The sequence below is a fragment of the Carcharhinus amblyrhynchos genome, chromosome 25 (genome assembly GCF_965287045.1).
Source record: "Carcharhinus amblyrhynchos chromosome 25, sCarAmb.v2.hapA, whole genome shotgun sequence".
In the NCBI taxonomy this organism is placed as follows: domain Eukaryota; kingdom Metazoa; phylum Chordata; class Chondrichthyes; order Carcharhiniformes; family Carcharhinidae; genus Carcharhinus; species Carcharhinus amblyrhynchos.
The window spans coordinates 5989262-6016361 of record NC_137348.1 but is presented as its reverse complement, the minus strand read 5'-3'; the positions used below and the strand labels follow the sequence as shown (position 1 = coordinate 6016361).

The 27100-nt window shown below is 46.9% G+C and overlaps 1 protein-coding gene across 1 annotated transcript in view; it reads left to right on the top strand.

Annotated features, from left to right (window-relative positions):
• col27a1b (collagen, type XXVII, alpha 1b) overlaps window positions 1-27100 on the top strand; it is a 576392-nt gene that overhangs the window by 344384 nt on the left and 204908 nt on the right. Inside the window, exons 26-27 of the mRNA XM_080211775.1 lie at window positions 2361-2414; window positions 26936-26989. Coding sequence (XP_080067901.1) covers window positions 2361-2414; window positions 26936-26989 — 108 coding nt within the window. The remainder of the gene's footprint in view (window positions 1-2360; window positions 2415-26935; window positions 26990-27100) is intronic.

Sequence of the window (27100 nt, the reverse complement as noted above, 5' to 3'; positions counted from 1 at the left end):
GAAACTGGTTTGCTTATATTGTAAGTTGTGGTTAGCACTGCTGCCTCGCAGCGCCAGTGACCTGGGTTCAATTCCGGACTCATGTCACTGTCTGTGTAGAGTTTGCATATTCTCCCCGTGTCTGCGTGGGTTGCCTCTAGGTGCTCTGGTTTCCACCCACACTCCAAAGATGTGCAGGTTAGGTAGATTGGCCGTGCTATATTGCCCCTTAATGTCCAACAGTATGCAAGTTAGATGGATTGGCCATTCTAAATTGCCCCTTAGTGTCCAAAGATGTGCAGGTTAGGTGAGTTGGCCATGGTAAATTGCCCCTTAGTGTCCAAAGATGTGCAGGTTAGGTGGATTGGCCATATTAAATTGTCCATTAGTGTCCCAAGATGTGCAGGTTAGGTGGATAGGCCATAGTAAATTTTCCTTAGTGTCCCAAGATGTGTAGGTTAGGGGAATTAGCAGGGTAAATATGTGAGGTGAGGGGGAATAGGGTCTGAGTGGGATTGCTGTTGGTGCAGACTTGATGGGCTGAATGGCCTCCTTTTGCACTGTAGGGAACCTCTGGGGAACTGAAATTAAGTAAAGGTGAATCCACTTTACAGGCACATTTTAGAAATTATATTTTTGTTGCTGTTACTCAATAGTAGTGAGAGCACAGAGGCAACATTCTGCCAACTGGCTCATGCCTAGTTGTATGCTCCAGCTAAGCCTTCTCACACCCTCCTTCACTCAGCTCCATCAATATATCCCTTTATCCCTTCTCCCTCCAGTATTTTTCAAGCCCCAGTGTTTGGATGTTTTTTTCCTGATCTCCCCAGTTTGGGATCATGGCTTCTCCTTCCAGTGTCAGCTGTAACTCAGAGGACCCTTGACTGTGGGTCAGAAGTCACGTGTTCAACACCCAGCGATCTGAGCATGAGACCTGAAGCTTTCCCCCCAGTGCAGTAGTGAGGGAGTGCTGCACTTTCCATGGTGCATTATTCAGGCAGCATGCATGACCAACCCAGAGTTCCCTGGAGATATTTCAGTTGTGCTTTAACATCACAGAACAGATCATAGAATCTCTACTTACAATTCTATCCTATGATTCTAAGGGCTGTGATAGAATCATAGAACCCTACAATGCAGAAAGAGGCCCTTCGGCCCATCGAGTCTGCACCAAACACAATCCCACCCAGGCCCGACCCCCATATCCAAATGATATTTACTGTATACTTGCCTTCTGCAACAGATCATCCAAGTCACATCACCTCATATTTGTCTTCTGTACTCGTTGGAGTTTAGAAGGATGAGGGGTTAACTTATTGAAACTTACAGGACACTGCGAGGACTGGATAGAGTGGATTTGGAGAAGATGTTTCCACTCGTAGGAAAAACTAGAACCAGAGGGAACAACCTCAAGATAAAGGGATGATCCTTTAAAACGGAGATGAGGAGGAATTTCTTCAGCTAGAGTGGTGAATCTATGGAACTCTTTGCCGCAGAAGGCTGTGGAGGCCGGGTCATTGAGTGTCTTTCAGACAGAGATAGATAAGTTTTTGATTAATAAGGGGATCAGGGGTTATGGGGAAAAGGCAGGAGAATGGGGATGAGAAAAATATCAGCCATGATTGAAGCAGACTCGATGGGCCGAGTGGCCTAACTTTGCTCCTATGTTTTATGATTTTAAATTCCATCTGCCATCTTTCGGCCCAGGTCTCCAGCCGATTTATATCCTGTTGTATCCTCTGGCAACCCTCCCCCAATTTTTTTATCATTTGTATCATCATTTTTATCATCCTCGGGCTGGCATGGATAAGATGGGCTGAACAGCCTCCTTCTGTGCTGTAATTTTCCGATGGTTCTAACCCGTTGCCTGCCAGGATTGGAAAGATCCGCAACTGGTCAATATCTTCGTTTCCTCATTTCTCGTTTCGATGGCTCCCCCTAACGAGCTGCCCCCTGACAAAGAGGTTGTGTGGTTGGTTTGTGTCTCTGTGTCCACAATGCAGGGTAAGAACAACATCATATTCCACTCACCTGGTCAGTGAAGGACAGGGATTGAAGTTGAGGAAATTTCCACCAATAGAGGGTTTATTGTAGATACCTGGCACTGTGTATCCAAAAGCAAATTACATTCCAAAAGCAACTCCTTCCCAGACAGATAAGGACTCGGTTGGGATGACTTTCTCAGCAGTTTGAGTTTTGGATCGGTGCATTTCAGACTTTGGAGAGGCGCAGTTACAAAACATCTTCATGCTGTGCTACAGCCCTGACTGGACACATCAAACACAGAGTTCTTGGCCTATCTTAATGTACCTATTGTTGGAGGAGACAAGCAGTCTGTATTGTGGAATTCCATTGAATGCTCTCTGTCCTTGTTTCCACAGGGTGATCGTGGAGAAACCGGTCCTCCGGGGCCTCCAGGAGTTAAAGGAGCGATGGTAAGGAGTAAGTCTGTTCTCGCTTGCTCTCTCCCTCCTTCTCCTCCCCTTCCTTTACTCTCTCCCTCACCATTTTTCTCGCCTCCCGCTCTCTCCTCCCCTCTTGCTCTCTGTCCTCACCATCTCTCTCTCTCAATCTCTCCCCCGTTCCCATCTTTTCTTTTTATCCATTTGTGGGACATGGGTGTCGCTGGCTGGGCCAGCATTTATTGCCCACCCCGCGCTGCCCAAGGGCAGTTAAGAGTCAACCACATTGCTGTGGCTCTGGAGTCACATGTCGGCCAGACCAGGTAAGGACAGCAGATTTCCCTCCCTAAAGGACATGAGTGAACCAGATGGGTTTTTCCTGACATTCAACAATGGTTTCACGGTCATCAGTGGATTCTTAATTCCAGATTTTTTTTTATTGGATTCAAAGTCCATCACTTGCCATGGCGGGATTCGAACCCGGGTCCCTAGAGCATTAGCTGAGTTTCTGGATTAATAGTCTAGTGATAATACCACTAGGCCATCGCTTTTGGCCTTCCCCTTCAATTTCTTCCCCACTGTGCTCTCTCTTTTCTCCCCCTCACTCTCTCTCTGAAATGAATTTGTGGATTCAATCCTGTCCAGTTGATGGTTTTTCATTCTCTGCAGGCAGTCCCTCTCTCTCCCTGTCTCTCTCTGTGCGGTAAAGTTTCTGTAAGAAGTCTCACAACACCAAGATAAAGTCCAACAGGTTTATTTGGTAGCACGAGCTTTTGGAGTGTTGCTCCTTCTTCAGGAGAGTTGTCCAGTCCAACCCCAGTCCAACGCCGGCATCTCCCCATTGTAAAGTTTCTGCACATTGACAAACCAACCTCACTAGTTGCACTGTGGATGCCTGGTATCTGTCTGCATTGGTTGGCATTACAGACACTGGGTGGGATTTTCCAGCCACATTTGCCTTAGTGTCGGAAAATCCCGCCCAACATCAATGGATATTTGCATGGTCCGTGTCCCGCCCACTACAATTTCCATGGCAGGCGGAAATTCCTCCCATTGGGTGGGATTCCTCCCCCTCTCCACGGAATGTTCAGTGGCGATGGGAGGTGGCACATCGCTCGTTTGCGGCGAGATCTTATGGTCGCATCATCGTCAGTAGAATTTCTTGTTGAATGCAGCGCTCACTACCGGGAAATCAGCAGCGGGAGTGTGCTATGGACGGGACCATAAGATTTGATTTGATTTATTATTGTCACATGTGTTAGTCTACAGTGAAAAGTATTGTTTCTTGCGCGCGATACAGACAGAGCATACCATTCATAGGGAAGGAAAGGAGAGAGTGCAGAATGTAGTGTTACAGTCATAGCTAGAGTGCAGAGACTTAATGCAAGGTAGGTTCATTCAAAAGTCTGATAGTAGCAGGGAAGAAGTTGTTCTTGAGTCGGTTGGTATGTGACCTCAGACTATTGTATCTTTACCCTGACGGAAGAAGATGGAAGAGAGAATGTCCGGGGTGCGTAGGGTTCTTAATTATGTTGGCTGCTTTTCCGAGGCAGCAGGAAGTGTAGACAGAGTCAACGGATGGGAGGCTGGTTTGCGTAATAGATTGGGCTACATTCCTGACCTTTTGTAGTTCCTTGCGGTCTTGGGCAGAACAGGAGCCATACCAAGTTGTAATACAACCAGAAAGAATATTTTCTATGGTGCATCTGTAAAAGTTGGTCAGAGTCATAGCGGACATGCCAAATTTCCTTAGTCTTCTGAGAAAGTAGAGACGTTGGTGGGTTTTCTTAAGTATAGTGTCAGCATGCGGGGGGTGGGGAGGAACCAGGATAGGTTGTTGGTGATCTAGATACCTAAAAACTTGAAGCTCTCGACCCTTTCTACTTTGTCCCCGTTGATGTAGACAAGGGCATGTTCTCCTTTATGCTTCCTGAAGTCAACATCTTATAGTTGTCAATACATTCACAAGAGGAAAGATAGAAAAGATTTTTCTAAGAGTAGAAATCTTTTAGTGTGAAAGAGTTTTACTCGGTTGGGTAAATATTGTCATCCTTATTGTGCGCTGTCTTATGATGTCCTTTGCCTGGGAATCCCCCGCGCACAATATTCCAGGAATTCTGTGTGAATATTCCAATATTTCAGGAAAAATCACATTCAGCAAAACATCTCAGCAATGCTTTAGTTCTCTATTTCCATCAGTGGTGATGGGAAACGCATTGGGACGATAATCTGGGAGTAAATTAATCAGCATTTGGGAAATTGTAGGCTAATAGGTGAAAGCCAGTGTGGATTTGTTAAAATAATGTTGGGCTAACCTGGTTAGGTGACAGAGAACATTGAGGAGAATGAAACTCAGTGGATATTATGGGGGGAATTTTCCCAACCCTCCCACCATAGCAACCAAAGCGGGCAGGGGGGCAGACATCGCAAAGATCCGATGACCTTGGGTGGGATTTTCCGGTTTTGGGGGCAAGCACAGCCAGGCAGTGTGAGGCAGCAATGCTAACCACTGCGCCACTGTACAAAACACGCGGAGGAAGTGAATTCATCAGCAGCTTTCAAAGGCAAATTGGATGAATAGTCGTAGAGAGAAATATTTACAGAGCCATACGGCACAGTGATTCACACTGCTGCCTCACAGCACCAGGGACCCGGGTTCAATTCCCAGCTTGAGTCACTGTCTGTGCGGAGTCTGCATGTTCTCCCCATGTCTGTGGGGGTTTCCTCCGGGTGCTCCGGTTTCCTCCCACACTCCAAAGATGTGCAGGTTAGGTGGATTGGCCATGTTAAATTGCCCCTTAGTGTCCCAGAATGTATAGGCTAGATGGGTTAACCATGGCTAAAGTGTGGTGTTATGGGGATAGGGTGGGAATAAGGCCTGGTTAAGATACTCTGTCAGAGAGTCAGTGCAGACTTGATGGGCTGAATGGACTCCTTCTGTCCTATAGGGATTCTATGAGGAAGGAACGTAGGATTAATTGAATCATTCTACCAAGGGGCTGCCAGAAACACAATGGGATGAATGGCCTCCAGTACTGTATCATTCTCTGATTCTGGTGCAGTTCATGTAAAACCCGAGTAATTGGTAAATTCCTGATCCATCAATATCTGAAAGGGGAAAGAGGAGACTGAAGTCCGAGGTGGAGCCTCGTGTTTTGACTATTGCTGTTACAAACAACTTGGAGTCATAGAGGTTTACAGCATAGAAACAGGCCCTTCGGCCCAACTTGTCCATGTCGCCACATTTTTACCACTAAGCTAGTCCCAGTTGCCCGTGTTTGGCCCATATCCCCCTATACCCATCTTACCCATGTAACTGTCTAAATACTTCTTAAAAGACAAAATTCTACCCACTACCTCTGGCAGCTCGTTCCAGACACTCACCACCCTCTATGTAAAAAAATTGCCCCTCTGGACACTTTTGTGTCTCTTCTCTCTCACTTTAACCCTATGCCCTCTAGTTTTAGACTCCCCTACCTTTGGGAAAATATATTGACCTTATATATTTATAATACATAAAATATATAGAAAATATATATCTACCTTATCTGTTTCCCTGTTATTTTATAGACCTCTATAAGGCCATCCCTCAGCCTCCTACACTCCAGGGAAAAAAGTCCCAGTCTATCCAGCCTCTCCTTATAACTCAAACCACCAAGTCCTGGTAGCATCCTAGTAAATCTTTTCTGCGCTCTTTCTGGTTTAATAATATCTTTTCCATAATAGGATGACCGGAACTGTACACAGTATTCCAAGCGTGGCCTTGCCAATGTCTTGTACAACTTTAACAAGATGTCCCAACTCCTGTATTCAATGTTCTGACCAATGAAACCAAGCATGCCGAATGCCTTCTTCACCACTCTGTCCACCTGTGACTCCACTTTCAAGGAGTTATGAACATGGACCTCTAGATCTCTTTGTTCTGTAACTCTCCCCAATGCCCTACTATTAACTGAGTAAGTCCTGCCCTGGTTCGATCGACCAAAATACATCACCTCGCATTTGTCTAAATTAAACTCCACCTGCCATTCATCGGCAAACTGGCCCAATTGATCAAGATCCCAACTTCTTCCACAAGAAGGAATATTTCTGAATGGCAAACTAAGGATGGAATTTTACAGCCCACCTACCCCTCCCCTTCCCCCACACCACGTGGCAAAGACGTCTCGCCATTGGCTGCTGGTGGAACTTCCTGGCCCCACCAAAGTCAATGGTGATGTGCCTGGCTTACCATCTCTATCCCGGGGTAGCCGCGATGGGGGGTTGATTTTGGCAGGACCGGGTGATCCAGTGGTGGGGGAGCGGCCAGAAGAAACCCCACCCTCAGTCTTGCCAGATTTTGAGTCTTCACTTTCACTGCATCCCGGTGATGAAGCGCTCCATCTGGTGACCAAACGGAATCTGGATTGGGGTAAATATTCCCAGTGAGGCCAGCGCAGACACTTCACCTGGGATTTAAATTCAGAGCGGGGTCGATTTTAACTCTGCTCAACAGAAGGCGTTTTGAATGAGTTAAAATCTCGCTCGGAGAACCCAGCAGACGGGCCAATGTTCTCTCAATCTAATATCGTCTCATCCCTGGTTTCAGCAGAGTTGCAATGAATCATAGAATCCCTACTGTACAGAAAGAGGCCATTTGGCCCATCGAGTCTGCACCAGCCACAATCCCACACGGGCCCTATTCCTATAAACCCACATATTTACCCTGCTAATCCCCCCTGATACTAAGCGGTAATTTAGCATGGCCAATCCACACAACCAGCACATCTTTGGAGTGTGGGAGGAAACCAGAGCACCCGGAAGAAACCCACGCTGACACAGGGGGAACGTGCAGGCTCCACACAGACAGTGACCCCAGCCGGGAATCGAATCCGGGTCCCTGGCGCTGTGAGGCAGCGGTGCTAATCCATTGTGCCACTGCAAATGATCTCAAGCGATTAGATTGTAAACTTTTGCAGTGTTGAGAAGCAGTTTGTTGTGAAATAAAGCTATTCAGAAGACGGGATTATTCGTCCCAAGGTTGGAAATTCCCATCTGAGGTCAACGTGTCTTTATATGGAACACATACCCCCCCGTTCCCCCCCCCCGCCCCCTGCCTGCCACCCACTACCCATGGCGGGCAGGACAGGGCAATCCCACCCTCAGTGTCTCTCTTCACACCAGTTTTATTCAGACACATTGCTGTCTGTACAAACCCATTCTGTTTATATCATTGATTCGGAGGACGGAATTTCCCCAAACTGTCAGTTTCAGAAAATCAGTGTGTTTATCCCCAGAGAGTCCAAAGATGTGTGGATTAGGTTGATTGGTCACGCTAAATTGCCCACAGTGTCCCGGGATGTGTAGGTTAGAGGGAATAGCAGGTTAAATGTGTGGGGATAGGGCCTGGGGTAGGATTGTTGTCACTGCAGACTCGATGGGCTGAATGGCCTCCTTCTGCATTGTAGGGTTTCTATAATTTCTATGAGAATGGCAGATTATAGAGTCATGGGGCAGGATTTTACTGCCATTTTACACCCATTTTGTAGCAGGGGTCAGCAGGGCCTGCATCTTGGGCCAAAGGACCCCACGATTGTGGAGGAGGATGGGGAGCTACTTGAGGCTGCCTGCAGTAGCAGGGGCCTGACAGCTCTCTCTCTCTCTGTAGGACCCCTGCTACTGCTAATGTGCATGTGCAGCATCAGAGGTCTGCACATGCGTAATAGCTCCCTCTACAGGCTATCTAGTGAGTTAAGCCCTGCCCACAGCCTCTCTGGCCAGAAACAGACTAGTTTAAAATTTCAGAGACAAAATGCATAAGATTGGGCCTGAAAACTCATCCAAAAAATGAATCTGGAACTCTTCCAGTTTCGTGCCCACCCAGCACTTAGAAAAAAATCTCATAAAATTCCACTCATAGCGTTAGAGAGGTTTACAGCATGGAAACAGGCCCTTCGACCCAATGTGTCCATGCTGTCCTTTTTTTAACCACTAATTTAGTCCCAACTGCCCGCATTTGGCCCATATCCCTCTCTACCCATCTTACCCAGAACTGCCCACACATTACCATTTGAAAACAGGAGGCATGTTTTGTGGCATCATTCTGAGGGGACGGGCTTAAAGATGCCCGCAAGCCCGATTCCACAGAGATCAGGACACCCCTTTTGAAGTTTAAAGTTTTAAAAAAATTTTAAGTTTATTTATCAGTGTCACAAATAAGCTTGCATTAACACTGCAATGGAGTTACTGTGAAAATCCCCTAGTCGCCACACTCCGGCACCTGTTTGGGTACACTGAAGGAGAATTTAGCACGGCCAGTGCACCCTAACCAGCACGTCTTTTGGGAGGAAACCCATACAGACATGGGGAGAATGTGCAAGCTCCACACAGACAGTGGCCCGAGGCCGGGAATCGAACCCGGGTCAGGGAAGTTCAGCATTTATCGCTTGTCCCTAATTGTCCTTGAGAAGGTGGTAATGAGCCACTGCCCCTACATAGAATTCCTTTTCCATTTAGCAAGGCAATGGTTAACTGCTGGGTCACTGCATTTGTTTGTATAATTGCCTAGGGTCCTCGCTTATCCAACAGGAAGAGCTAAGATAACAAGAGTTTAGAAATAAAATTCTTCCAGAATTGAGCAAGTGACTGCCAAAAACACAGTTTCAGCACAACCGACATTGAAATCTCAAAACTGATGTGTTGGGCATTGAAAGGGAAAGGGAGTTTGCCACCAATGAAAAAAAGCCAAGGCAATGATACTTGCTGAGGCCTCGTAATTAACATCTGGTTAGTTGTGTACAGTTACAATGGAAACAAAGTCAGGAGTGTGGTCTAGACCTCAGTGCGCTGAGCATCAGAGCAGTGGCTTCGGCTTGGCACCCGTACGGTTCACCACCGAGCGAATTGCTGACTTTGTTTCTGCTGTTAGAGGCAAACACCAAGAGAACAGCCTTCTCCAGTCACAACGTGGTGGTGAGAGGGGGTGAATTAGTGAGATTCAGATCACACACACACACTCACACATGTAGTCACACACTCACACACGCAGTCACACACTCACACACGCAATCAGTCACTCACTCACACACGCACTCAGTCACGCACACCCACATGCGCACTCAGTCACGCACACAACACACCTACACCCACACACTCACACACACGCACACACACACACTCAGTCACTCACTCACACACGCACTTAGTCACGCACACCCACACCCATACACCCACACGCGCACTCAGTCACGCACACAACATACCCACACCCACACATATGCACTCAGTCACACACTCACACTCGCACTCAGTCACACACTCACACACGCACTCAGTCACACACACATACACACACACACAGTCACACGCTCTCACACTCAGTCACACGCTCTCACACTCAGTCACACCCATACCCACCCACTCACACTCTCACACAGTCACACAGACACATGCAAAGTCACACACACATACACACATTCTTTTCCTTGTAGGCCATTATAGACAGCACGACATGGTGGCACCATGTTTAGCACTGCTGCCTCATAGTGCCAGGGACCCGATTCAATTCCCAGCTCAAATTAATGTCTGTTACATCCTCCCCATGTCTGCATGGGTTTCCTCCGGGTGCTCCGATTTCCTCCCACAGTCCGAAAGACGTGCTGGTTAGGGTGCATTGACCATGTTAAATACTCCCTCTGTGTACCCAAACAGGCGCCAGAGTGTGGTGACTGGGGGATTTTCACAGCAACTTCATTGCAGTGTTAATGTAAGCCTACCTGTGGTATTAAGAAGGTAACATAACAATTGCATTGTCATAATACACATGCAAATGAACGAAAGACTTGTGGTGGGTAAGAGGTAATCAGTGTGTTACATATTGCTGTCTGATCTTCACCGCTGTGATGTGAGCAAAGAATTGGCATTTTGCACTTAACCACCACACGATTTTCATGAACTTGCAACATTCACACATTTATTGACAATTAAACTGACTGCAGAAAATTAAATCGAGTGATTAACATCTTAAGTGTCCTTTTGAGGACATGATCATTGTTAATTACCGTTGAACAACCTCTCTGGCCCAGAAGTTGAACAATGTCAGTGTGGAGTCTCATTCCTTCCAGTTGTGAATTATTGTTGGGGATTTGAGAAGTGTCATTAAATTCAGAAATGTGTTTCTCACTTTTCCTTTCTGTCACTTCTCTCTTTCCCTCTCTGTATCCAATTTCTTTAATCCCTGTTTCTCTTTCCGGATGTGATTTGAATCTAATTCACCCTTGTTCTCAGTCCTTATTCTGTGTGTATCTCAATCCATTATCCTCTTGGGTTGTGGCAGTGTTTTTTTTTGACCCATTGTTAGGCGCTGGCTGGCAATGTTCTTATCAGCTCACACATTCTGTGACATTCTATGCAAAGCAAAGTGTTAAAAGGTAACTGCGCCTGGACAGATCCGATTAACAGCTTGGATTAACACATCCCCTCCCTGCAAAATCTGGGCCAATAAATTAAAAATATTCAATTGGCTCATTACCTAATTTGGACATTAAGAAATGGCAAATGCACTAATCCGTCCTCAACAACTGGGTGGCACAGTGGTCAGCACTGCTGTCTCACAGAACCAGGGACCCGGGTTCAATTCCCGGCTTGGGTCACTGTTTGTGTGGAGTCTGCACATTCTCCCCATGTCTGCATGGGTTTCCTCTGGGTGCTCTGGTTTCTTCCCACACTCCAAATGTATGCAGGTTAGGTGGATTGGTCATGCTAAATTGCCCCTTAGTGTCAGAGGGACTGGAAAGGGTAAATATATGGGGTTACGGGTATAGGGTCTGGGTGGGATTGTTGTCATAGAGGCCACTCAGCCTATCCCCGTAACCCCACATATTTACCCCATTCCTCCTTCTAACCTATGCATCTCGGGACACTAAGGGTCAATTTAGCATGGCCAATCAACCTAACTCTTACATCTTTGGTCTGTGGGAGGAAACTAGAGCACTCGGAGGAAACCCACGGTTGTTGGTCCTGTCTTGATGCACCAAATTTGATTTGATTTATTATTGTCACATGTATCAGTGAAAAACATTGTTTCTTGCATGCTATACAGACAAAACATACAGTTCATAGAAGAAGGAAAGGAGAGAGTGCAGAATGGAGTGTTACAGTCATAGCTAGGGTGCAGAGAAAGATCATCTCCTTCTACACTGTCAGGATCCCATTCTATGAACAGGACTCCTGAAAATATGACAGCATTTCTCATTTAGTTTTCTTTTAAAATATAGTTTTCAAACGGTCCACATTTTCCCAGCATTAAAACGGTCAATCTTCATTGCAAATCTCACATACCAGCAAATCCCATTGGAGTTGAGCTTTTTGCCACCGAGGTAATGGAAGAATTCAACACTCCTGGTACACAGATCCGGAGTTTCATACTGTGAACAATGATCTTCTGTTCCCTAATTTTAATGCACAGAAACTCGAGGGCTGGTGTTGCAGGGTTTTCTGTTCCCGCACCACCAGTTAACGTCAGAAGCAGAAAAAAAAATGGAAAATCGTAAAGCCCCTACAGTGACATTCAGCCCATCGAGCCTGCGCCGACCACAATCCTACCCAGAACCCTATCCCTGTAACCCCGTATAGAACGTAGAAAATTACAGCACAAACAGGCCCTTCGGCCCACAAGTTGTGCTGATCATATCCCTACCTACTAGGCCTACCTATAAACCTCAATCCCATTAAATCCCATGTACTCATGAATGTGCATATATTTATCCCCTGACACTAAGGGACTATTTAGCGTGGCCAATCAACCTGACCCAGGCATCTTTGGACTGTGGGAGGAAACCGGAGCACCCAGAGGAAACCCACGCAGACACGGGGAGAATGTGCAAACTCCACACAGCCAGTAGCCCAAGCCAGGAATCGAACCCAGGTCCCTGGCGCTATGAGGCAGCAGTGCTAACCCACTGTGCCACCGCGCCGCCACCCGCTAATTTCCATGGCAGGCTAGGCAGTAGAATTCTGGCGATTAAGTCTTTTTAAGCCGACTTATCAGTGTTGCAAGTGGGCTTACATTAACACTGCAATGAAGTTAGTGCGAAAATCCCCTAATCGTCACACTCCGGCGGCTGTTCAGGTACTCTGAGGGAGAATTTAGCACGGCCAATGCACCCTAACCAGCACGTCTCTCGGACTGTGGGGGGAAACCAGAGCACCCGGAAGAAACCCACGCAGACACGGGGAGAATGTGCAAACTCTCTGCAGACAGTGACCCGAGGCTGGAATCGAACCTGGATCCCTGGCGCTGTGAGGCGACAGTGCTGATCACTGTGCCACCCGATAGCTCTCCTGTATTTAGATTGACTAAATTTGAGTCCAGCCCAGGACACTAATCCCCTCCCATTATCCACACCTCCGAGCTTGAAGCTAATATCTGTAAGCATTTACAGTCTGAGCACTTTTTTGAGACTTCCTGCCACATTTTGGAAGTGCCAGCCACTGGGACGCAAAAACAAACAGATGTAAAGAGCTTCCTACAAAGCTCTCTTGTGCTGTTCCCCTTTCTAGAATTCTGTTGAAATTATGAATGCGACAAATGTTTACATTCATTCCATCGCTCGGAGCAGGTCTGTGGCTCAGTTTAGTCGCATTCCCGGCTTTGAGCTCCGGTTGAAGTTCCACTCCACGGTGGAATTCTCCTATTCAGGACTAAGTCCCGTGACGGGGGAGCGGGGACAGGGAACATTTCGCGCTGGGATACCGCACCCTGTCTTCCATCCCCGGCCTACTGCGTTGTACATCTGGGGTTTTTCACCATCCTCCATGGCGGGACGGGCTAGATGGCGCGCAACCCGTCATCGTACCTGGTGCCACATCGCAAAGGCGCCCATCATCATTGACCCGCCATTGGAAGGAAGAAGATGGATCTTCTCAGAGATGATGGAGCTGGAAGATCGCCCCGATAGATGCTGCCCACACCCCCCTGCAACCCCCCAACCCACTGCTGTGGTGTTCCAGGGTCCAAGGTTGCTGGTGATCTCCATCCAGAACCCAGAAAGTAGCTTCAGATAAGTCCCAAATTGTGCACACCACATTGGTCCAAACCAGTATGTATTCCTAGAATAGTAAAGGATAGAAATTATTCATAGAATCCCTACAGTGCAGAAGGAGGCCATTTGGCCCATTGGGCCTGCACCAACAACAACCTCACCCAGGCCCTATCCCCATAACTCCCAAGTATTTACCCTGCTAATTCCCCTGACCATAAAGGACAATTTAGCATGATCAATCCACCTAACCCATAGATCTTTGGACAGTAAGGGTCAGTTTAGCAAGACCAATCCATCTAATGTATACATCTTCAGATACTAAGGGTCAATTTAGCATAGCCGATTCACTTACCTGCACATCTTTGGTCTGTGGGAGGAAACCAGAGCACCTGAAGGAAACCTGTGCAGAGAACAATACAACACAGGGACAGGCCCTTCAGCCCTCCTTTGTGGTTCCTTGCAGTCTTGGGCAGAGCAGGAGCCACACCAAGTTGTGATACAACCAGAAAGATGGTTGAGATATGCCACTACTGCCCCTGCCCGCAATAATGGCTTTGCCGAGGCAATTGGCCTAAAGTAGGGGTGGGGGTTGGGATGGGGAGGGTGGAAAGAAGCAGAGCTATAAAATGGAGAATGAGATGAAATAAAATAAACAGAATAAAAACCTGTTCCCATTGGTGAAAGGATCGAGAGCCAGAGGGCATAAGTTTGCGGTATCGGGTTATGAAAACAGCGGGTGGCATGAGGAGAAGCTTTGTCCACGTGGTGACGGTTAGGATCTGTAATGCACCGCCTGAGAGCGTGGTGGAGGCAAATTCACCGGAGGATTTTGAGAAGGAGTCGAATAATTATCTGAAGGTGCTGGGCTACAGGGAGAAGGCAACTGTGTCACTCAAGGTGAATTGTTCCTTGAATGGGCCAGCACTCAGACGATGGACTGAATAGCCTTCCTGTGTGCTGTGACCATTCTACGATATCAACTAACGGACCCCTCCAGCAGCTGTAAGAAATATGACCAATGAATCTGATTTTTGTAAGCTTGGTTGCATTTGACATTTGAATCTGTGATAGAAATATCCTCAAAACTCTCAATCCTTTAGGCTTTGAATTGTTGTTAGAGATTTCAAAACTCCAAAAATTCCAAATTTTTTTTTTCCGTTTCATCAAATCCATAGAACAGAATCATAGAATCCCGACAGTGCAGAAGGAGGCCAATCAGCCCCTTGAGTCTGCACCCACAACAATCCCCCAAAACTCCACACAATGATGCTGCTAATCCCCCTGACGCTAAGGGGCAGTTTATCATGGCCAATCAACCTCACCCACACATCTTTTCCCCGTCACATATTTTTCATTCTCTTTTTCTCTTTATCTAATCTTTCTTTCTCTCTCATTATTTCCCTTTCTGAACATGTTTTGATTCTAATTCACCCTTGTTCTCAGAGCTTATTCTGTTTATTTCTCAATCCTTTATCCCTATTTGGTTGTGGCAATGTGTTCTGTTATGAGACTCTGGCTGGCTTGATGTCTTCATGACAGTATGGGTCGGCACGGTGGCACGGCGGTTAGCACTGCTGCCTGACGGCGCCAGGGACCCGGGTTCGATTCCCGCCTTGGGTCACTCTCTGTGTGGAGTCTGCACGCTCTCCCTGTGTCTGTGTGAGTTTCCTCCGGGTGCTCCGGTTTCCTCCCACAGTCCAAAGATGTGCAGGTTAAGTGAATTGACCATGCTAAATTCTCCCTTAGTGCCAGGGAGACTAGCTAGGGTAAAAGTAGGGGGCTACGGGATAGGGCCTCGATGGGATTGTGGTCGGCACAGACTCGATGGGCTGAATGGCCTCCTTTTGCACTATATTAGCTCACACAAATCGTTAACTTTCTGGCCAACCAAAAAAAAGTGTTAAAACATAAATATATCCAAGAAAGCTGACAAACTGCATTGCTCAAGATGCTTAAAATTTCAGGCGTGACTGTTCCCCCCCTCCCTCCCATTCCCGGGGGTGGGTTTAGAACCTAGAAACAGACCTGGTTCCTGTTCCCCATTCACAAAGCGAACATTCTACCCAATCCACTAACTATTTTGATTTTTTGCAAATGATCCGACCGGTTGGTAACATTTCTGTGGTCTCGATGTTTACCAGAGTAAATTTTCAATGGTTAATATTTACACTGAAGGTTGTGCCGTTTTGCTGAAATAATTATAGGCTACAATGTAACTATTTGTAATGGCTACAGTTAGCAAAGTCATTTCTACAGGAAGCAGTCATTTGGTGCACTTTGTTTGTGTTTGAGTAATTTGGGATATACGTTTCATCACAATCTCATTGGTCCAGATTCACGCCAGTCAAAATAGTAAAAATTAGGAATCAGGAATAGGCCATTCAGCCCTTTGGCCTTGTTGGAAGCACAGTGGCTAGCACTGCAGCCTCACAGCATCAGGGACCCGGGTTTGATTCCTGTCACGGGTCACTGCCTGAGCGGAGCTTGCATGTTCTCCTCGTGTCTGCGTGGGTTTCCTCTGGGTGCTTCGGTTTTCCTCCCACACTCCAAAGGTGTGCCGATGAAGTGGATTGGCCATGCTAAATTGCCCCTTAGTGTCCCAAAGATGTGTAGGTTAGGTGGATTGGCCATGCTAAATTGCTCCTTCGTGTCCAAAGATGTGTAGGTTAGATGAATTGGCCGTGCTAAATTGCCCTGTAGTGTCCCAAAGGTGTGTAGGTTAGGTGGATTGGCCATGCTAAATTGCTCCTTCGTGTCCAAAGATGTGTAGGTTAGATGAATTGGCCGTGCTAAATTGCCCTGTAGTGTCCCAAAGGTGTGTAGGTTAGATGGATTGGCCATGCTAAATTGCCCCTTAGTGTCCAAAGATGTGTAGGTTAGGTGGATTGGCCATGCTAAATTGCCCCTTAGTGTCCAAAGATGTGTAGGTTAGATGAATTGGCCGTGCTAAATTGCCCCTTAGTGTCCAAAGATGTGTAGGTTAGGTGGATTGGCCATGCTAAATTGCTCCTTCGTGTCCAAAGATGTGTAGGTTAGATGAATTGGCCGTGCTAAATTGCCCTGTAGTGTCCCAAAGATGTGTAGGTTAGGTGGATTGGCCATGCTAAATTGCCCCTTAGTGTCCAAAGATGTGTAGGTTAGGTGGATTGGCCATGCTAAATTGCCCCTTAGTGTCCAAAGATGTGTAGGTTAGGTGGATTGGCCATGCTAAATTGCCCCTTAGTGTCCCAAAGATGTGCAGGTTAGATGCATTGGCCGTGCTAAATTGCCCCTTGTCCAAAGATGTGCAGGTTAAGGTACTGATGGATAAGGAAAAGTGTAGTCCTCAAGCTAAGGTGCTAAACCGGGGGAAGGCTAATTATAACAATATTAGGCAGAAACTGAAGAATGTAGATTGGGGGCAGATGTTTGAGGGCAAATCAACATCTGGCTTGTGGGAGGCTTTCAAATACAAATTGTTAGGGATTCAGGACCAGTACATTCCTGTAAGGATGAAGGATAAGTATGGCAAGTTTTGGGAACCTTAGATAACGAGAGACGTTGTGAGCCTAGTCAAAGAGGGAAAGGAAGCATTTGTCAAGGCTAGGATGCTGGGAACATACGAAAAAAGTGTGGAATACAAGGAAAGTAAGAAGAAACTTAAACAAAGAGTAAGGAGGGCAGAAAAAGAGTCATGAAAAATCATTGACCAGAAGGATTAAGGAACATCCCAAGGCTTTTTATAAAGAGCAAGAGGGTAGCCAGGGAGAGGGTTGGCCCACTCAAGGACAAGGGAGAGAATCTATGCATGGAGCCAGAGGAAATGGGCGAGGTATTAAATGAGTCAGTATTCATAAGAACATAAGAAATAGGAGCAGGAGTAGGCCATCTAGCCCTTCGAGCCTGCCCCGCCATTCAATAAGATCATGGCTGATCTGAAGTGGATCAGTTCCACTTTCCCGCTTTCTCCCCATAACCCTTAATCCCCTTGTCTATCAAAAATCTATCTACCCGTGACTTAAATATATTTAGCGAGGTAGCCTCCACTGCTTCAACGGGCAGAGAATTCCAGAGATTCACCTCCCTTTGAGTGAAGAAGTTCCTCCTCAACTCCGATCTAAACTGCACCCCCCCCCTTATCTTCAGGCTGTGCCCTCTAGTCCTGCTATCCTTTCTAAGCGGAAAGAATCTCTCTACCTCTACCCTATCCATCCCCTTCATTATCTTATACGTCTCTATAAGATCCCCCCTCATCCTTCTAAACGCCAACGAGTACAGACCCAGTCTATTTAGTCTCTCTTCATAGTCCAACCCCCTCATCTCTGGATTCACCAAAGAGAGGGAATGGGTAGATGATAAATCTGTGAAAGAGAGTGCAGTCATGTTTGAGTCATGTTGACATCAGAAAGGAGGAGACATTGGGGTGCTTGAGAAACATTAAGGTAGGCAAGTCCCCAGGGCCTGATGGGATTTACCCCAAAATATTGAGAGAGGCAATTGCTGGGGCTTTGAGAGAAATCTTTGTATCCTCACTGGCTACTGGGGAGGCCCCAGAGAATTGGAGCATACCCAATGTTGTTACTTTGTTTAAGAAGGATAGCAAGAATAATCCAGATAATTACAGGCTGGTGAGCCTCAGTGGTAGGGAAATGATTAGAGAGAATTCTTCAAGACAGATTTATTCCCACTTGGAAATAAGTGGACGTATTGGCGAGAGGCAACATGGTTTTGTGAAGAGGAAGTCATGTCTCACTAACTTGATCGAGTTTTTTGAGGAAGTGACGAAGATGATTGATGAGGGTAGGACAGTGGATGTTGTCTACATGGACTTCAGTAAGTCCCTCGTGGCAGACTGGTGCAGAAGGTGAAGTCACATGGGACCAGAGGTGAGCTGGCAAGGTGGATACAGAACTGGTTCGGTCATAGAAAACAGAGGGTAGCGGTGGAAGGATGTGTTTCTGAATGGAGGGCTGTGACAAGTGGTGTTCCTCAGGGGTCAGTGCTGGGACCTTTGCTGTTCGCAATATATAAATAAATGACTTGGAAGAAAATATAACTGGTTTGATTGGTAAGTTTGTGGATGACACAAAGGTTGGTGGATTTGCGGATAGCGATGAGGACCAACAGAGGATACAGCAGGATATAGGCTGGTTAGAGGCTTGGGTGGAGAGTTTAATCCAGACAAATGTGAGGTAATGCATTTTGGAAGGTCTAATAAAGATAGAAAATATACAGTAAATGGCAGAACCCTTAAGAGTATTGATAGGCAGAGGGATCTGGGTGAACAGGTACACAGGTCACTGAAAGTGGCAATGCAGGTGGAGAAGGTAGTCAAGAAGGCACACGGCATGTTTGCCTTCATCGGCTGGGGCATTGAGTTTAAAAATAGGCAAGTCATGTTGCAGCTTTATAGAACCTTAGTGAGGCTGCGCTTGGAATATAGTGTTCAATTCTGCTCACCGCACTACCAGAAAGATGTGGAGGCTTTGGAGAGGGTACAGAAAAGATTTACAGGGTGTTGCCTGGCATGGAGGGCATTAGCTATGAGGAGCGGTTGGAGAAACTTGATTTGTTCTCACTGGAACGACGGAGGTTGAGAGGCGACCTGATAGAAGTCTACAAGATTATGAGGGGCATGGACAGAGTGGATAGTCAGAAGCTTTTTCCCAGGGTGGAAGAGTCAGTTACTAGGGGGCACAGGTTTGAGGTGCGAGGGGCAAGGTTTAAAGGAGAAGCAAGTTTTTTACACAGAGAGTGGTGGGTGCCTGGAACTCACTGCCGGGGGAGGTAGTAGAAGTGGATACAATAGTGACTTCTAAGGGGCATCTGGACAGATACATGAATAGTTTGGGATCCACACAAAGGCCTGCTCACCTCAGGGGGGCTTCCAGTCTTGGGCCGAGCACATCGGAAAGTCCTGCCCCATGATTCTGTGATTTAGTAAGATTCAGGACTGATCTCACACTCGCTAAGTCCACTTTGCCACCTCATCCCCGTCACCCTTAATTCCCCAACCGACTAAAAACCTATCCATCTCACCTTGAAAATATTAAGGGATTTGGCCTCCACAGCTTCCCGGGGCAAAGCTGACGAGGTGTGGATTTACTGCGCTGAGGCCGACGAGAATTTCATTTCCAATTTTATTCTCCGTGTTTCTCCCCCAGGCTGCGTTCAAGCGTTTCATCTCAGTGCTGCTTTGGGGATGGAATTGGGTGAAAGATTTGTTGACCTGAGTGTTCTCTTGCCTCCTGCAGCTGAGGGGAGAAACGATTATAAAACCTGTGCGGCCTCGCAGAGTCTCGGAGTGAAGTCAGTCGTGAGATTCGTGCGTGGGGGGGCTCGGAGGGGGGGAGCGATGACAGCATGTGGCGCGCGCATCGGGCTTTTGCGATAGATTATTTCCACCGGTTAGCCGGCTGTGTGGATCCCGGGTGTGGATTCCTGTTTTAATTCGAGTCTTTTCCCTGCGCGTTCAACGCTGCCAAGCTGACACTAAAACCGCACAGAGACTGGGACCTGCCTGTCTGAAAGCAGTTTCGGAATCGAGTGTCAGTAAACCTTTCAGTTCCTCGCCGGCAGTGGGGAGTACAAGCTTAACTGGCCCACCCAGAAAGGCAGGAGAAAGAGTTTGAAGACCGGGTGACTGTTTTTGGAACAGTCGGGCCTATTTTACCTGATGTCTTTTCAATATGTCCATAATTGCTCAGGGAGCGAGGACATCACCCCAGCGCAGGCCGCACCACATAATCTGCGTGTTTTGTAATCTTCCTTGGCCAGTGTGGAAAGAGAGATGGAACATAGATCCGTCCAGTCTTCACTTGCCAGAGACAGGGGGGAGAGTGCGGTTGGGGGTGGGGTGGGGTGGAGGGGTTTGGCCACATCTGAATCCAGGAGAACTTGGACCAGTTGGAAAAGGACGGATTGGGAGTAGCTCCCCCTCCTCGCAGGAAGCAGCCAGGAGACGTCAGCCAAGGAAAGGCCGCGCTACTGGGCCAACCAGAGGTAAACTCATTTCGCAAGGATGTCATTTCATATTTCCCACAAATTGGAGATTGAAATTTCAGTTCTGTGAAAAAAAAAATGAATGGATGCTTGTACAGAAGAACGATTTCCAACTAAAAATGCCAAAACCTACACCATCACTCGTTTTCCTCAGCAAAATAGATAATCCTGGTTTTGTTTAGTCAGTCCTACCAAACTGGCCAAGAGTGAATCTATCCCTACTTTAGAACAGCTTGGTGAACTTTAATTTTATTTTGTGGTGGCAAGAGGTTTCTATGATTGTGGGGGCCTTATATAGTTGGCAGGCAGTGTCGCCCCGGTACTGTTACACCCCACCCTGTTTCCACTGTAACACTTGCTGCATTCAGGAGGCTGAAGTTCTCCATTTCACATCCATCCTCAAGTAATTCTAAACCGTTAGCCAATTAGTCCCGACTGGCTTTCCATAAATGCCTACTTTCCTAGTTCATTCCGATCAGTTTTAATAAGGGGGTGGCACAGTGGTTAGCACTGCTGCCTCACAGCCCCAGGGGCCCTGGGGTTCGATTCCCAACCTCGGATCACTGTGTGGAGTTTGCACGTTCTCCCCATGTCTGCGTGGGTTTCCTCCACGTGCTCCAGCTTCCTCCCACACTCCAGTTAGGAGGATTGACCGTGCTAAATTGACCCTAGTGTCAGAGGATTAGCAGGACGAATATGTGGGGTTACAGGGAATAGGACTGGGTGGGATTGTTGTCGGTGCAGACTCGATGGGCTGAATGGCCTCCTTCTGCACTGTAGGGATCCTATGATTCCAAGGATCGTGGAACCCCCAACAGTGCAGAAAGAGTCCTTTGATCCATCAAGTCTGCATTGACAATAATCCCACCCGAGCCCCACACTGTAACTCCACGTATTTACCTTGCTAATCCCCCTGCCCTAAGGGGATATTTAGCATGGCCAATTAACCTAATTCATACATCTTTGGATTGTGGAAGTAACCGGATGTGATGGGATGTGATGTGCTGGTTTGGTGGATTGACCATGTCCCTTAGTGTCCCAAGATGTATAGGTTAGTGGGGGGGATTAACTAAGGCAAATGTGCATGGTTATAGGAATGGGGGGTCTGGGTGGGATGCTCTTCTGGAGAATCCATGCAGACTCAATGGGCTGAATGGCCTCTCTCTGCACTGTAGGGATTTGACTGTAGTATTCTAACTTGCAGCAACTCCTGTTCACCCATCACCCCTGTGCTTGCTGACATACAGTGGCTCCTGGCCCTGCAATAGAACAAGAGCAAAGAACAGCACAGCACAGCAACAGGCCCTTCAGCCCTCCAAGCCTGCACCAATCACATTGTCCTACCTAAACCTGTATCCCTCTATTCCTCACCTGTTCATGCGATTATCCAGATAAGTCTTAAATGTGGCTAACATATCTGCCTCAACCACCTCACTTGGCAGTTCATTCCAGGCTGCTACCATCCTCTGTGTAAAAAAACTTCCCCTACTGAACCTTTCCCCCTTTACCCTGAACTTGTGCCCACTTGTAATTGCCATTTCTGCCCTGGGAAAAAGCTTCCAACTGTTCACCCTATCCATACCACTCATAATTTTATAAACTTCTATCCCAGTGCCCCTCAGCCTCCGTCTTTCCAGGGAGAACAATCCCAGTTTATTCAATCTCTCCCTATAACTAAAACCCTCCATACCAGGGCAACGTCCTGGTAAACCTTTTCTGTACTCTCTCCGAAGCCTCCAAGCCCTTCTGGTCGTGTGTGGTGATGCCTAAATTCAACATTTTAATCCTTGCTTCAAATCCTTCCATGATCTTTCCCCTCATCCCTTCCAGCCCCACAGTATTCATCTCAATCTGGCCAATTTGAATGACCCCCGAACCATTGCTCTGCATTGTCCATCGTGTCTTTAGCTGCCTCGTCCCCAGGTTCTGGAAATCCCTCCCCCTACAGCTTGTCTGACTCCCCACTGTCTGTCCTTGGGGCAGGCTCCGACCAATTTGATCATCTGCCCTAATATCACCTTGCATGACTCTAATCTTGCTCCATTTGAGATGCCTTGGGCGATATTGACCAGAATTTTACCAGCACGCCCCCCCCGATTCCAGGGACACTCGAGGCTCGGAGAACGGGATTCTCTGTTGGCCTCGGGCGGGACTGTACGAACCTCAGGCTCGTAAAAATTGCCAGTAAAATTCCTCCTATTAAATTTATTTATTCGTGTCACGAGTAGGCTTACATTAACACTGCAATGAAGTTACTGTGAAAATCCCCTAGTCGCCACACTCTGGGGCCTGTTCGGCTACACTGAGGGAGAATTTAGCACGACCGATCCACCTAACTGGCACGTCTTTTGGACTGTGAGAGGAAACCAGAGGAAACCCACGCAGATACAGGGAGAACGTGCAAACTCCACACAGACAGTGACCCAAGCCGGGAATCGAACCTGGGTCCCTGACGCTGTGAGGCAGCAGTGCTAACCACTGTTCACCGTGTCACAATCTAAGCAAGGCCCCACAAACAGAATTTGGGAAATAATTGTTACACAAAAGTACATCGGGTGTTTGGGGAGACAGGTACAATTTGGGAGTATCTGTGAGGTTGCACTAAAATAAGATGAAAAGATTGTTGCTTTTTTGAAAGGTTGTTTTGGGGCCAGCTGGCACATGAATGTACAAAGTACCTCCTCACTTCTTGGGCCTGTGGACTAAAACTGATCCAGAGCGATGGGATTAAAGCTTCCTTTTCGAACACGTGTATGGATCTCCTCTGTGAAGGAATCCGGGATAATCAGTGTTCCATTAAGCTCAGCTTCTCATTCTGCTCCTTCCAGCAAGTGGGAACGCTTTCTCAATGGCTGCTGTTTGGCCAGTAGTTCCCGTTTCTCTTTCCAAAGTGTTGGCTAAGCCAAGATGAGGAATGTGCACCTGGCCGGATGCACTGCCAGCTTTCCCTGCTATATTTTTAAACACTTTCAGTAAAAACCGCTGGGGGTGTGGCTCACGGCATCACACCAGCAGGGTGGGGGGGTGCGGGCAAGAAAAATCCAGTGCCAGGAATCCCAAAATCAGGACGCCGTTTCTAGAGGGCAATCCCAATCGCCAATATAAAATAAAACCCACACCCTCACGGAGCTCGCCAGAGGGCTCACCCTGGCAGTGCTAGGGTGCTGGAGGGGCAGTGCCAGGGTGTAGGGGCAGTGCCATCGTGCCAGGGGAGCAGTGCCAGGCTATTGTCCAGGCATGTCTCTCTCCCCCTGGGAGTGATGATGTGGCGATGCTGGCATTGGACTGCAGTGGGCACAGTAAGAAGTCTGACCTGATGAAGGAGCAGCGCTCCGAAAGCTCGTGATTCCAAATAAACCTGTTGGACTTTAACCTGGTGTTGTGAGACTCCTTACTGGGAACGATACCTACCTGTGCACCTCAACAGGCTCCCTTCGACTGCTTCATATTTGTGAAAAGCAGTTGTAAACCTCTTGATTTTTGATTTGATTTATTATTGTCACATGTATTAACATACAGTGAAAAGTATCGTTTCTTGTGCGCGACACAGACAAAGCATACCGTTCATAGAGAAAGAAAGGAGACAGTGCAGAATGTAGTGTTACAGTCATAGCTAGGGTGCAAAGATCAACTTAATGCGAGGTAGGTCCATTCAAATGTCTGACGGCAGCAGGGAAGAAGCTGTTCTTGAGTTGATGTGGTATCCTGGGCAATTCCGAAGGACAGTAAGAAATCTCACAACACCAGGTTAAAGTCCAACAGGTTTATTTGGAATCATGAGCTTTCGGAGCGCTGCTCCTTCATCAGGTGAATGATAAAGGTGATGACCTGATGATCAGGTGATGAAGGGGTAGTGCTCCAAAAGCTTGTGGCTGGTGCTACCAAATAAACCTGTTGGACTTTAACCTAGTGTTGTGAAACTTCTTAGGGTGCCCACCGCCAGCATCTCCACACCCCAATTCCGAAGGTTGCAGACGATATGGCAAGGAAGCCTGCTAATTATATTAAGATATATGAAAATGTACAGAGATGACTGAGAAACGAGATCTCACCGGCGAGATTCTCATCTCCTTATTCTTGTGAGATTTTGCGCCCACATCGCTATTCACCTTCGTGGCTAATGCACGTCTAATATCGTAGCCTCTGAGAAGCATTCACCATTCTAGAAACTTCTGTTCGAACATCCTTCAGCCTACTCTTTTCCCGAGAAAAATTGACCTAGGCTATTCATCCTCTCCTCATCCCCTTATCAACCGTTTTTCTGTCCCCCGATATCCATGACAATAGGAACAGGACAGAGAACTGCAGGTTCCAAAGTAGAGTCGCATTGGACTCGAAACGATAACTGTTTTTATCTCTGCGGACACTGTTAGGCTTGCTGAGTTTTTCCAGCAGTTTCTGTTTTAATTTGCATATTCCAGGTGTAGTCCAAACATCGTTCAATGCAAGGTCCTCTCCACAATTCTATGATGTGGAGATGTCAGTCTTGGACTGGGGTGGGCACGGTGAGAAGTCTCACAACACCAGGTTAAAGTCCAACAGGTTTATTTAGAATCACAAGCTTTTGGAGCGCTGCCCCTTCATCAGGTGAGTGGAGAGTTGGGTTCACAAACACAGTATATATCAACAAAGACACAATTGCAAGATAATTGTTGGAATGCGAGTCTTCACAGATAATCAAGCCTTTACAGGTACAGACAATGCGAGTGGAGAGAGGGATAAGCACAGGTTAAAGAGGTGTGAAATGTCTCAAGCCAGGATTGTCAGTAGGATTTTGCAGCCCAGGCTAAATGGTGGGGGTTACAAATATTCCAACAGGTTACATGTATTCCAACACTGTTCCATCACCTGATGAAGGAGCAGTGCTCTGAAAGCTTGTGACTCCAAATAAACCATTGGACTTTAACCTGGTGTTGTGAGACTTCTTACTGTCAAAACTCTGGGAAAAAAACCCAGTGTTTGATTTGCCGTTGTTCTAATAACCTTCAGTGTTTGAGTATTTGTGCTCCCTGATCCCCTATCCCATTTAGATTCCGGTTTTCCAAGATATATAAGGCTTCCTTATTTCGCTTGCCAGAGTGTTGTAGTGTAACTGGCACAAGAGTACTCAATACTGCCACTGATCCTGGAATTGCGAAACATTCCATTATTGAATAGTCACATCCATCCCTCTGACAAGTACAAAGATTTGCCAAAATATAGAGAGTAATATTCTTTCTTCTTAAGGAGGTGAGTATGAAAATGCCACTGGAAGAATCAATAATTCAGGCAAAGCAAGCTGTGTTCATTCTTTTGGATATGATGTTAAATTGAAATCCCGTTTACCCTCTCAGGAAACGTAAAAGCTCCGAAGGCACTACATTGACAAAAACAAGGAGAGTTAACCCTTGTGTCCACCCCAATATTTATCCCTCAATTAACACCACAAATTGTAGATTATCCGTCCCTTATTTACTCTTTGAATCTTACATCTCAATGCTCTAACAACCAATTCTATCCGTCTCTATTTACAGGAATGTAATAACTTATTCCAACTTTGTATGGTCTCATTGAATTCATTTTTTTATTGCTGAAAAGGAACATAGTGCTGAAGTTTTTCACCTTGTACTCGTCAGGCCAGTGCAAGAATGCCAAATTTCAAACAATCACAACATTCCCCGTAGGAGAAGCAGGTGCTGATTGGTTAACAAGCCAACTGATTGGCTGAGATGTCACCATGGAGAAGGCAACTACCGGCTTCCCGAACTCCCGGGTAATTTTGCGGCATGGTGGCATGGTGGTCAGCACTGCTGCCTCACAGCACCAGGGACCCGGGTTCGATTCCAGCCTTGGGTCACTGTCTGTGTGGAGTTTGCACATTCTCCCCATGTCTACATGGGTTTCCTCCGGGTGCTCCTGTTTCGTCCCACACTCCAAAGATGTGCAGGTTAGGTGGGTTGGCCATGCTATAATTGCTCCTTAGTGTCTGGGGAACGAACAGGCTAAATAATGGGGATAGGGCCTGGGTGGGATTGTTGTCGGTACAGACTCGATGAGCTGAATGGCCTCTTTGTGCACTGTAGGGATAATTCTAAAAGACACATGGCTTGTCACAGCCCTATTGTACCTGAGTGCTAGAAAAATTCCGTGATAATCCCTTGATCAATCAAATTTGATTTGCTAACTAACCAGCTGTCTTTTCTACAGTAGCATAAATGTTGTGATTGTTTGAAATTTGGTATTCTTGTCTTTGTCCTGGTGAGTGCAAGGCAAAAAGCTACAGCAATGTGTCTCCCTTTTTGGAACGATTCTACTTCTCGAGGTTGGTTTGGCTCAGTTGGCTGGACAGCTGGTTAGTGACGCAAAGCGACACCACATGACGTGGGTTCAATTCCCGTACTTGCTGGGGTTATTTGTGAAGGCCCCACCTTCTCTACCTTGCCTCTTGCCTGAGGTGTGGTGACCCTCAGGTTAAATCAGCACCAGCTACGGTTATCTGAGTCTATGGCGAATTTACCTCTACTGCCGTGTTACCAAATCATGTTGGGTTTTTTTTCTCCATTTGACTTCCAGGGACATCCCGGACCTCCTGGACAGCTCGGCCCCCCAGGACCACTTGGACCACCAGTAAGTATCCAATGGTTTTCTGGATTAAATAAACCCCACATTGTTAAGAAACCTGGTCAGTAGCTTCATTGTACAAAGACACAAGTTGACCATTTTCCCTCAGATTATCTG